The sequence below is a fragment of the Neoarius graeffei genome, chromosome 22 (assembly GCF_027579695.1).
Source record: "Neoarius graeffei isolate fNeoGra1 chromosome 22, fNeoGra1.pri, whole genome shotgun sequence".
Classification (NCBI taxonomy): Eukaryota; Metazoa; Chordata; class Actinopteri; order Siluriformes; family Ariidae; genus Neoarius; species Neoarius graeffei.
In genome coordinates this window covers 56,960,603-56,973,196 of record NC_083590.1, presented here as the reverse complement: position 1 = coordinate 56,973,196, position 12,594 = coordinate 56,960,603, and the positions used below count along the sequence as shown (strand labels likewise).

Here is a 12,594-nt window from a genome sequence, read left to right as displayed (position 1 = left end):
AACTAAGTGACATGATGGCTGATAATTCTGGTTATGTGAGTACATTCCCAGCTGCAGAAAGGGCACGGTATGTGGAGAAACTGGCTGTGATAGATGGGTTTGACCCATATGATAAGACTCGCGGCGAGGGAAACATAAGGAGGACCGGACACCAATTCTGCCATCTGTTTGCTACCCAGACATTGTAAACATTCCTATAATAATCAGTGCAGATTAAATGAAATTCTCCACTATCGTGTTAAAAAAATTATAGCACTTGACCACTATTGCAATCTGTATTCATGCTGTGATGGATTTTTTTTATTTCATAATTTATTTTTAATTTACTACTTTATTTCTTTTTATTTATATATATTTGAATTATTTGGACATGGATGGGGGAAAAACTATATTTAAAATCCAAAGAGGGATGGAGGGAGGAAAATTAAAACAAAAGGAAGAAATGAAATATATAACACAAATGTGATAAAATTAAGGATGCTTTTATTCAGTAAACATTTAAAAAAATCTTCTACAACACTCTAGCCTAGTGACTTACCAGTAACAAAGTGGTCTGAACATATTCTGTACTGCTGTAGACGAGAAGTATTCAGATCCGCTCTGCATAAAGCAGCTAAATCCTCTCTCTGTCTCCTGGCAGAAAGCTCCTTGGTTTGCTCGCCTTGTGTCTCAATCACAGCTGGTATTCTGTAGAAAGACTTCTTTTCACCTTTCCCATCAGCTTTGTTAGAACCCTAACACAGCACAAAAGTTTACCATTGTAGGGTTTTGATGATCCAAGTGCCTCGTGGGTTCACATACCGCGCGCTGCCGTTATTTCCCCCTAATCACGAGTTTGTTGGTCTTCCAATATGGCGCAGGGTTTGTTTACTTCCGGTTTCGGGTGACGTCAGTGAAAGGGGTCTATAAGATGAAGATGAAGTGTAGCTTTAAGCAGGGCTGGGAGAAACAAATGAAGTGATTCTCGGAGAGGACGGGGTTTTTGACAATTCAGAATCCACGACTTCCACAGTGCTTTTAAATATAAGGCTGTAAGCTTTGTGTTAGTCGTCTCTAATATTTATGTCCCAATATCTCGACCACATTTTAGGATGAAAATAATCAGTTTAGATATGTTATTTTATATTATATATTTTATATATTTTATAAGAATTAGCTGTCTCGGAGAGGACATTTTTTTGACACTAATTTGATCAAAATAGTCTGAAAACTTACTGGCATTCAACATTAAAACTTAACCATGTTTCCAATGATATGGAACCAAATATGTGTTTTATGGTATAAAGAATGATGTAAGTGCATCCCTTTTGGAGATACCTGTGGTCAAAAAAGCACTTTTTCTAAATGACACGAGTAATTTTGCTAAATATGACACATATATTGCCATGCATTCACCAAAAATAACGTTATCACCAAATTTTTTTTTGCATGGTAAATAGAGCTATCACAGGGCTACAGTAAGTTTATTTAGTCAAGCCTTTTGATATTGAAGATAATAAGTGTTAAATGTGATTTTTAGCTTGTGTACCCTGATTGTAAAACAACCCATAATAACAGTGAAAGGGAAGTCTGAAATCAGATTTTGAGCTGAAAAATCTCCTGCCTGAACACTGTATCCACACAGAGACCCGCAGGAAATAACACAAGCGATGCTTTAGAAGAATGTTTATCATTTCTTCAAATAGTCACAGTGAATGAAAGGATTATTGGATTGCAGCAAATGTGTTTTCCTTCTGTAAGCTCATGTAAAAACACACAGAACTATAATATCATATATAAACTAGATCAGGGCTTTTCAAAGTGTGGGGCGCACCTCCCCTAGGGGGCGCCAGAGTTCTTCAGGAGGGGTGCGCAACGTGAGGAAAAATAAACCAGAATAAGTTACTATTGCGGACATTTAGCGAACTTCAGCTAGCCTTTACCAGAGACAAAATGGATGGATTTTTACTCCCTAAAGCTACAGTGAGTGAGGAGACAGAGTCTGGGCCAAGCAAAAAAAGCAGGAAGTATGAGCACGATTATTTAAAGTTTGGATTTTCATGGACTGGATCTGAAGATGCTCCACTGCCACAGTGTGTTGTCTGCCAAGAGGTGCTCGCTAACGATGCTATGAGATGTTTAAAACGTGTAAAACAAGATGTTTTTAAAAAAAGCACATGTTTAAAATGTGTAAAAAAAAAATTGTTTTAATAAAGCTCATATGTTAATGTGTAAAAAAGATGTTTTCAAAAAGCACAATGTTTTAATGTGTAAAAGAAAAAAATAAAATTGTGTACAACAACCATTTTTTTTTAAAATACGAATGGAACATTAAGTATAGCAACAACAAAATTGTAAAGGGGGGGGGCGCTGTTGTTTATTTGCTCTCTGGGGGGGGGGGCGGACTCTCCCACACTTTGAAAACCCCTGCACTAGATAGAACTCGATGGGGACGCCTCCGCCTGGTACACTACACGCCTTATTAAGTTGTGATTTGGGGATGGACATTTGACCTCACAGTAATCTTGACCTGTGACCTTTTAACCTCAAAATCTAATCAGTTCATCTTCGTCCCAAAGCGCACAAATGGTGAAAGTTTGGTGAAATTCCTTTCATTTGCATTTGAGATATCATGTTCACAGCGTTTCAGGACAGACGGACGGACGCACAGACAGACAACCCGAAAACATAATGCCTCCTGCACCTTAAGGTGGCGGAGGCATAATTAAATTTTAATAAGATTTGACCAAAATAGTAACAACTCAATTAAATAAATACTGCACTGTCTTAGTACGACTGAAATGCATCTCTCTCACTAAACACTTTCCAGCAGAATGTTTAAAAAGCACTAGAAATCCTATCGGAATGCAGCAGAGGAATTTGCTCGTTTGCAAACTTTGAAAGTTTTCAAACAAAATGTAAAAATGGCTCTATAAATTAGCCTGGGAAATCCCATACTGCTTTGCACAATCGTTCCGATCTGAAAAGACAGCATGGAAACTATGGTCTAAAGGCTCGCCTGAGTTAGGGAGCCAATCAGAGAGTGGGGAGGGGTGGAAAGACGGTGATGCGTACTACTCGACAAACGGAAGCTTGTAGTTTATTTGGGACTGTTTACGGATCACATTTAACATGGCGGCGAGCGATACGAACCAAACCAGCTTCTCTCATATTTGTCTTGCACAAACGGCAGTAATCGTTCGGTGCCATTGTTTTCCTATTTTTGTTTTGCCTTCTCTTTCATTCTCTTCTTCGCCTCTTCGTCGCGCCAACGTCGTCACCGGGTACACCTGCCATGATTGGCCATGGGCTACGTATACGCCAAATGATAGACATTCGCAACGTCCAATAAACGGCCGTTGACAATCGTAAACCACACCTCCCCTACGAGAAATTCAACAGGCGGATTCCAGACCATATTTCACTTGTGATAGTCTGGTTAACACCAGACCCTATCTATAAATACTACCATACTATCAAAATATACTCCACAAAGAAATTCACTCGAATGCAACATTTTAGTCCGACCAAAATACACTCGCTAGCATTCTTTCACTTAAAACCTCAAAACTCCATCAAAATCAGTCCCTTTCCAGATAATTCACTTGTAAACTTTCAAACACAAATTCAAAATAGCAGTAAGACACTCCCACGCTATTCAGATACACTCACCAAACACATCCTCCGTCCTGCAGAATGTCACGCAACACTTCAGAAGTTGTACAGTTTGTTTCTGAAATGCTACGGAAGACGAGTTTAATTTCACACTCGAATGTCCCTTATATTCTGATTTAAGGGATCTTTACCTTAAAATGTGTAACTGGCTGGTCGAGCGTTTGCTTATCCACGGAAACTCATTCCCCCAGGCAACCTGGGATTTGTGTTCATGTTTTTGCCGTGTGGTATTGGGTTTAGTGGCCATGATGAGTGACTGCTTATAAAAAATGTCGGACAGCCCGGGTGAATCCTACATTACGGAAGTGACTGTCGTTCTGTTCGTTGATTGGTTAAAAATCAGTTGACGTCAGCAGTGCTTCTCATACGATTCTGATTGGACATAATCAGGAGTATTTTTAACTTGCCGGTAGGGATTTCCCAAACCGGGAGATTATACAGTTTTAACAAACACGATCGGGAGGCGGGAGATGGAGGCTAAAATCAGGAGCCTCCCGCCGAAATCAGGAGGGCTGGCAAATATTCTTTTCTTTCTTTCTTTCTTTCTTTCTTTCTTTCTTTCTTTCTTTCTTCTTTCTTCTTTCTTTCTTTCTTTCTTTCTACACAGGTGAGAAGAGCTTTTAAAGCTTCCCTACATGCCGTTTTTCCCTCTGTGCAGGTTGAAGAAAATGAGATTCGGGATTTCTTTGCTCGCTACGGTGCAGTGAAGGAGGTTAAAATCATCACCTACCGTGGAGGAATCTGTAAAGGGTGAGGCTGCCAGGGAGCCCTGAAGGGCCACCAGTGGACCAAAGTACCAACTAATCATTATTTGCATTTGGTGTTGGCTCGGGGTGTCTGTACAAGGCAACACACACACACACACACACACACACACACCACGGTCAGAAAGTACACACTGCACCTATAATGTCTTTCTTCTCTAAACTGCTTCCACAAAGGTATAGAATGTCAAGTTTATTTCCATACTGCATGTTTTCACTCGGGGTCCACATTTCTGATCCAAAATGGCCATTTTTTGAAAGTTTAGTTTCAGGTTTTTAGTCAGTGCATTTTGTTTCCACATATCTCAATATTACAGTGTGAAAGTTTCATGAGGTCTCCTCATCTGATTCAGAAGATATGGCCTGCTGATCAAGACCACCGTTTCAGTGACTTGGTGGGGGCTACGGAGACTACGCCAGTGTGTACAGAGTTTCCCACAGAATAATAAAATAAAGATTGAAAGGTATAACTCTATACAGTGGTACCTCGCGTTATGAACTTAATTCGTTCTTTGACTCAGTTCGTGAACTGAATTAATTTTTTTTCATTGAAATTAATGTCATCGTCGTCTTCTGGCCGCTCCCGATTAGGGGTCGCCACAGCGGATCTTTCGTCTCCATTGCTCCCTGTCTTTCACATCCTTCTCTACCACACCTGCCACTTTCATGTCCTCTCTCACCACATCCATGTATCTCCTCTTTGGCCTTCCTCGTTTTCGTTTGCCTGGCAGCTCCATCCTCAACATTCTCCTTCCCACATGCTCTGCATCTCTTCTGAGGATGTGCCCAGACCATCTCAGTCTCATCTCTCTTAGCTTCATTCCCAAGCTCTCTACATGTGCTGTCCCTCCGATGTGCTCGTTCCTTATCCTGTCCAACCTCCCATCGCAAACCTTAACATCCTCAACTCCGCCACCTCCAACTTTGCCTCCTGTCTCTTCGTTAAGGGTACGGCCTCCAATCCATACATCACAGCTGGTCTCACTACTGTCTTATACATCTTACCTTTCACTTTTGCTGGGACTTTCCGATCACAAAAGACTCCCGAAATCCTTCTCCAACTGCTCCACCCTGCCTGCATTCTCTTTCTCACCTCACTATTGCAGCCCCCATTTTCCTGCACAGTTGACCCCAGGGACTTGAATTCACCAACTTTCTTTATGTCTACTCCTTGGTGTAGTGGTTAGCACTGTGCTGTAGTGGTTAGCACTGTCGCCTCACAGCACGAAGGTTCCGGGTTCGAACCCAGCGGCCGGCAAGGGTCTTTCTGTGTGGAGTTTGCATGTTCTCCCCGTGCCTGCGTGGGTTTCCTCCGGTTCACTGCTTCAGATGGGTTAAATGCAGAGGATGAATTTCACTGTGCTTGAACTGTGCATGTGACAAATAAAGGTTTCTTCTTTGAACAGATCCAAATGCCACACTTGAGTTCTTCCTGTATGGAGCACCATGTCAGTTTAACTAAAATAGGTTCTAGTGAAAGGTAAGCAAGTAGCGTGATGACTGTTCTAGTGTTGTATACACACCTGGATGTGGTGTGATGTTGGGACATGCAGGTTGTGGTTTGCGGATTGTGCATGTAAAGTTGACCGCGTTTCCGTGTTTTATTTTGCGAGGCTCGAGTTGCAAGGATTAAAGAAAGTCACTCGAGAACAGTCGCTCCAACAAAATTAAGATAGCTCTGCAGCACGGGCGATTGCTCTAAGACAGCGAGGGAGGCTCAGCCTCCTCTAAAAATGACGAACATCATGTAGGATGAATTGCGCTAGGCTTATGTTATAGCCGACCTTATAACATTGCTATTTCAGATCCAGAATCATAGAAATATATGTGCTCAACCCACTACAGTGCGAAATCATTCCGTTATAACTTTCCCCAGTTCGCCTAATGTGCGCGTGAGTTTTTCCCCCTCGTGACAGCGCGATGCAGCCCAGCCTCAGTGCACTTCAATGGCATTTGGGAGCTCTGCGCTTTTCAATCTCAAAATGCAACACGGTTATTGGACAAATACTGCGAAAACGCCTGCCCACGGACTCCGAGCCTGACAGTGGGAGGGACATGGCAGTTTCCGCGAGGAGACTGGTGATTGGTGAAAGCGGCCGGATATTTTCTTTGATTGACAGCTCGTTTCAAATATAGACAGGCAGCGGTGAATCTCAGTTCAGTCCCATGCGGATTCGCAAGTGCTGTGGTGTATTGTAAGAGATCAGCTTACATTTCGATTTCATTCATTACATACGGTTTCTACCAGCTTTTTTAGTTTGTATATATTTTCATTGTAAATAAAGTGTAAATATAGTGTTGTCAAGTTTGCTATCTTAGTTCCAGAAATTTCGTTTATTTGAGTGACTGAACTTGAACTTGAGGGGGCTAGTCAGCAAACTTGACAACATAGGCTACTTTAGTAATATGTCATGGATGGACCAAAAATATAGAATCTATTTAAAATGTTTATGCTGAGTATATTATATTGGAATATATATTTCTCTGGATATGAATTAAACACAGCTACAATTTGGAAAACATTTTTAAACAAAAACACAGCCGAGAACATTTCACACTACAGACCTGGATTAAAAGTGAAGGGTTATCAAAATTGTCAATAAAACATTTCTCAGTCAAAATAAGTAAAATATAGGGAAAGTGTCATTGAATGAAATGTGTGGCCCCCAGCTCTATGTTTGGCTCCCCAAGGTCAGTGCTTGTGCCTATTCCAGAACACTCTGCTGTTACTGCTGAGGTTCCTGACAAAGAGCTGCTTTCAATAATGATCAATTTTTAAACAACATGCCACAATTTTAAAATATAAAATGTTAAAATATACCCCCCCCCCCCCCCCCCCCCCCCCAACACCACCATCATGTATATTGGGCAGTAGGCTAATGGGCCAAAAGAACCTGTTATTTCACAGTTGGTGACCCTGCCAACAATCAGCCAGATCAGAGGCAAGAGTATGGGCAAAATTGATGTGTTTTTTCTTTTGAAATTTGGAAATATCGTAACCGACCAGCCTCCCCTGTTTGAAAGACTACCAGCCGCCACTGCTCTGCAGTGAATGTTTCGCCTCTTAGCTACGTTTTCTTCAAGTTCATGCACAGCTATAAAATTAAGCAAACAGTTGGTATTACAGCAGTTATTCAATAGCCAGGCGTCATTCAGTCATCAGTGTTTCCTTGGTTTATTCTGGCCACGTTGAGCACCTCTGTGTCTTTCAGGCGAGCGAGCCTCAAATACTGGAGTGCTGCTGTATCTTCTGATAGGTTTTGGAGTCCACTTGCTCTGTCAATTTCCTTTCTGAATTTTACTTTGGCATTTCTGAAATTCTCCTCAAACATAACGGAGATAATAAGCCTGCAGTGGGTTAGTGAATAATGGAATGTTGTGGTTGTTTTTTTTTTTTTATATGTGGGTTGTTTTACAATCAGGGTACGCAAGCTAAAAATCACATTTAACACTTATTATCTTCAATATCAAAAGGCTTGACTGAATAAACTTATTATAGCCCTGTGATGGCTCTATTTACCATGCAAAAAACAATTTGGTGATAACGTTTGAAACTACTTTCGTCCCGCAACACCTGTCCACACTAGCAACTATACCGGTACTGTAGCGGTATAACTGTATCGGTACGAAACCCACAAATGTATGGGTTTCGTACCGGTACAGTATCGGTACTGTAGCGCTTCGCTGTAGTGTGGACAGATGAAGCAGCTCTGTATCGGTACAAATATAATGCGCATGCGCAATGAACCATTCCTACGTCTTCCGGCAATATGCACGCGCTTTCCAGCTGTAAATAAAACATCAAAATGGCTCAAAACGACCGTGGAGCTACATGGAGCAAAGAAAGGGGGGGAAAAGGAGGGAGGAAGAAAGGAGGAAGAGGGAGAAAGTGAGGGGGGAGAAGGGAGATTCGTTTTCTTTGTTTCTTTCTCAACTGCCTCGCGCGTTTTATACGATTCGACTGAATAAATGACCACCAGAAACACAGACTGTACACTGACAACAAAAAGCACACACACGCTGTTTCATCCGCCATATTCTCGGAAGGAAGTTACTCGGTAACCACGGAAACATTTCGCGCACGCGCAGTTCAACTACCGTGAAAGAAAACCGCAAATATTTCTCGCTAGTGTGGACAGATGCACTAAACTGTACCGCTATACTTTGTATCGATACAGTTACACCACTATCGTACCGGTATAAGTGTGAACACAGCTTTACACATACTGTCCAAGGTGGGAATTTTGCACATTTTTCCCGCCACCCCTTTCTGTGGAAAACATCTGAATATGGAATGGGGGATCGTTTTGTTGTGCATCTGAGGCAGAGCGATCGGGAGGAAGAGAGCTGGAATCGATGTCTGTCTGTGTAAAAGGGACCTGTGGGACGGCGTGTGGTGATTCTGACGTTGACATTCTTCTTTGAGAGCAGCGCAAATTCAAACCCTGTCCACAGCGCCGAAAGTCCATGTGCCTTTCTGCCCCGAATCACTGTAAAAACACAGGTTGCCGTGGTCTTGTGTGGTTCTGTGTAAGCAGCCATCACGAGGGCGTCATATCTGTGTAAAAGGGACTTGCGTGTAGTTCGGGTGGGTCTTATTTCATTCACATGCCATCAAAAACCAAACTAGTGCACAGTAATTATTCACTACAAACAAATACTAAATACATGTTTTATTGAACTTCTTTTTATACGAGAGACCAGCTTCACAGACGAAGCATTTTTCATGTTTATACGCAGATGTAGTCTTTCAAGTCAGGCCTGCTGTAAAATATTGCTGTTCCAAACCTAAGCAGAAATCCTGATCCACTTTTAACCCCAAGCTAAACCGTGCAGTTCCACTCACCTGTATTTTTCACTAATCGCTGAGATTTTATATATATATATAGTATAATTATAGTGAGTTTAGCATGGAGTTTTGAAAATTTCCTGTGTTGCTGCAAAAACAGGAAAAATCTGATTTTCATAGGGCCATCCTTAAAAAAAAAAAAATCCGTTTCCTGTCCACCGGGTGAGCAAAAAATTTTCAGTCAGGAGGGAGGGAGGGATTTTTTTTTTTTTATGGATGGATAAGAAATCGCAATGCTGTGTTTGCTTTTTCTTTCAGTACTTTATTACAAAAGCAGACACATTTAATAAAATGACAGTTTAATCAACTGAAACTTGTACAAAAACTTTAAGTTAGCATTTTAAATGCTGACTGCAACATTTGCAGAACTTTTACAAAGGTACTTAAAATGTCCGACACGCGGACTTTTTGTAGTTCTAAATCGAGCGTTAGGCCGAGTTCGGATGAAATTACACGATTAAAATCATCACTGAATGATTTGTTTTTCTGAATCTTTACTATTTTATTGTTCGCTAGAATACCATTTTGCGATTTCACACTTAAGTAAATGTTTGAAAACTCCGGATCTCCTTCCTTCATGGTGGCTGCCGTTTTTTTGTGCCGCACGGCGCATGCGCAGAGCTGATTCAGTTCTATATTCTGCGCGGAATGCAGGGCTTTCCACAAGCGCCGGCTGCCGGCCATACAGCCGACTACACAATTAAGTCCAGCCGGCTACTTTAATGACTATTTTTGTAGCCCACAGGCTCTAAATATTAATTTTCGATTTTAATAAAATTAAATGTTTATCTAACGGACTGACAATAATGTCAAACTGAACCGCACTCATTTAAGTTGTGATTCGCGCTGTTTGTACCGATAATAACCACAAATTCCCCGCAGACTTCGTTGATCAGGGGAGAGTAACTCATCCGCGGCCCCGACACGCCGTGTGTGTGCGCGCACTCGGCGGAGGCAGTAGTGTGTCGGGGCCGTCGGAGGGAACAGAAGCAGAGATAACGCTTATTTTGTCTCCGGTAAACCAGTCTTGTCTCGTTCAATTACGTGCTGGCATCAAAAGACACCGTTGGTTGTAAATGAACCCAAACTGAGTGGTTGGAGTGTATTTTCATACACAAATGGAGAAATGTTGGCTGAGTGTGTAATTGTGTCGCCCCACTGCAGACCGTTGTCGTTGTTAATTCATAGCATGCTCAGCTGCGTGAATGTGTCATGCACCGAAAATAAGAGATTTACAAGCCAGGAACGCCTCATGATGCAATACGCAAGAAAAGAAAGAAGATTTACTGCCATTTTACTTTGTATTTGAGTAAAGTGAATAAATAAACGGTCTGTGGAAAATACATTTAATCCTGGGAACTGCGTGCACAGGAGTTTATTTTGTGTTTACTCCCCCCGGCTGGCTACTTATTTGTCATGGCTGGCTAGTATGAGCCTTAGTGGAAAGCCCTGGAATGTGGAAATGTCAAGTTCGAGTTTAGATTTACGAACCCGAAAAAAATGTTGGAAAACCGGCGTTAAAAAAAAAAAACTTCAACCGCACAAACGGCACTCACCCGGCCGGTGGACCAGAAACAGAACATTTTTTAATAATGGCCTAATATAGCCCACTGACTGTGGGTGTTTTTCTTTCTTTTTTAATTCTAGTTCTGTTTTTTAATCTTATAGTTATTAAAACATTCTTTTTTGAGTAAGCTCCGTTTCCGTAAGAAGAGAGAGGGGAGGGGACTCCACTGTTGCTGATGCTGTAATTTTTTTTTTTCCCTTCTCTAGTTACGGTTTTGTTTACTTCAGCGAGGATGTCGACATCCAGACTATTGTTGAAGTAAGGAGATGATTGTTAAGCATTAATAGCTGTAATAATAACTATACCCATAGGAGTGCATTATGTGTTTGCTTATTTGAGTTCAGTAGCTGATGACTTGGCCTTGCAACACTGATGTCTCTCTCTCTCTCTCTCTCTCTCTCTCTCTCTCTCTCTCTCTCTCTCTCTCTCTCTCTCTCTCCCAGCAACAGATCACTTTTAAAGGAAAGAAACTCAAACTGGGCCCTGCCATCATGAAGGAGCGGAGTTCTCGCGAGTCAGGGTTTCAAGGTTTGTCCTGTGTTTATGGCAGTGTGTTTGAAAGGGCCATGCGTGCTGTTAGCAAAAGAAGGTCAAGGAGTGGGATCTGGTGCTGTCCAATAGTTTGCGTTCAGAGGGGTGAGGGCTCACACCTGCTTCCTCTGAGACATGAATGCTGTGTCCCAGGGCAGCATAACACGCTCTTCCGCATGCACGAGCTCACAAACACCCACGATTGCCTAGTGTCGCTGTAATTGGGAGGAGAGGGAGTATGCCCCTCCCACCTGGGGAACACTTGCGATCTCCCAGCAATAGGGTGAACGCTTTTCTGTTGTGTTGGAAACAGCCATTCCCCATTTCTACATTAAAGTCTTTCGCGCTCTCGCGTCTTTATCCGGATACTCTGCTTAAACAGATTGGATTCCAAAGCTTTCATATTTGATCAAAGACGTCATACAGCCATCTCATAGATCGCCGTCTAGCCAAGCAGAGTGCGCTGTAACTCGGCGCCGTTTCTGTCTTATAGCCGCATCGCACTCTGCAGTTTTGTCCAGCTTTGGCTGTCTCCTTTAACTCGGCATTACATTCCTCTTTAACATGATGTTGAACATCACAGAAAAAAGGGGAGAAAAGAAGCTCCAGGTCTTTTGTGGTTTTAAAGAGCTATTGACGAAACCTGACACCAGGCATCACTCCTCACTCTGCGAGTAAAGTTATGTTAATGTTTGCGTAAACAAAAATATTTACACCTACCGTTCAAAAGTTTGGGGTCACTTTGAAATTGAAAGAAAAGCACTGTTCTTTTCAATGCAGATCACTTTAAACTAATCAGAAATCCACTCTATACATTGCTAATGTGGTAAATGACTATTCTAGCTGCAAATGTGTGGTTTTTGGTGCAATATCTCCATAGGTGTATAGAGGCCCATTTCCAGCAACTCTCACTCCAGTGTTCTAATGGTACAATGTGTTTGCTCATTGCCTCAGAAGGCTAATGGATGATTAGAAAACCCTTGTACAATCATGTTAGCACAGCTGAAAACAGTTGAGCTCTTTAGAGAAGCTATAAAACTGACCTTCCTTTGAGCAGATTGAGTTTCTGGAGCATCACATTTGTGGGGTCGATTAAATGCTCAAAATGGCCAGAAAAATGTCTCGACTAGATTTTCTATTCATTTTACAACTTATGGTGGGAAATAAAAGTGTGACTTTTCATGGAAAACACAAAACTGTCTGGGTGACCCCAAACTTTTGAACAGTAG

At 41.8% G+C, this 12,594-nt stretch overlaps 1 protein-coding gene across 1 annotated transcript in view; it reads left to right on the top strand.

The window, feature by feature from the left end:
- Positions 1–12,594, top strand: part of dazl (deleted in azoospermia-like) — a 44,828-nt gene that overhangs the window by 4,784 nt on the left and 27,450 nt on the right. Inside the window, exons 3-5 of the mRNA XM_060903966.1 lie at positions 4,313–4,404; positions 11,041–11,092; positions 11,278–11,362. Coding sequence (XP_060759949.1) covers positions 4,313–4,404; positions 11,041–11,092; positions 11,278–11,362 — 229 coding nt within the window. The remainder of the gene's footprint in view (positions 1–4,312; positions 4,405–11,040; positions 11,093–11,277; positions 11,363–12,594) is intronic.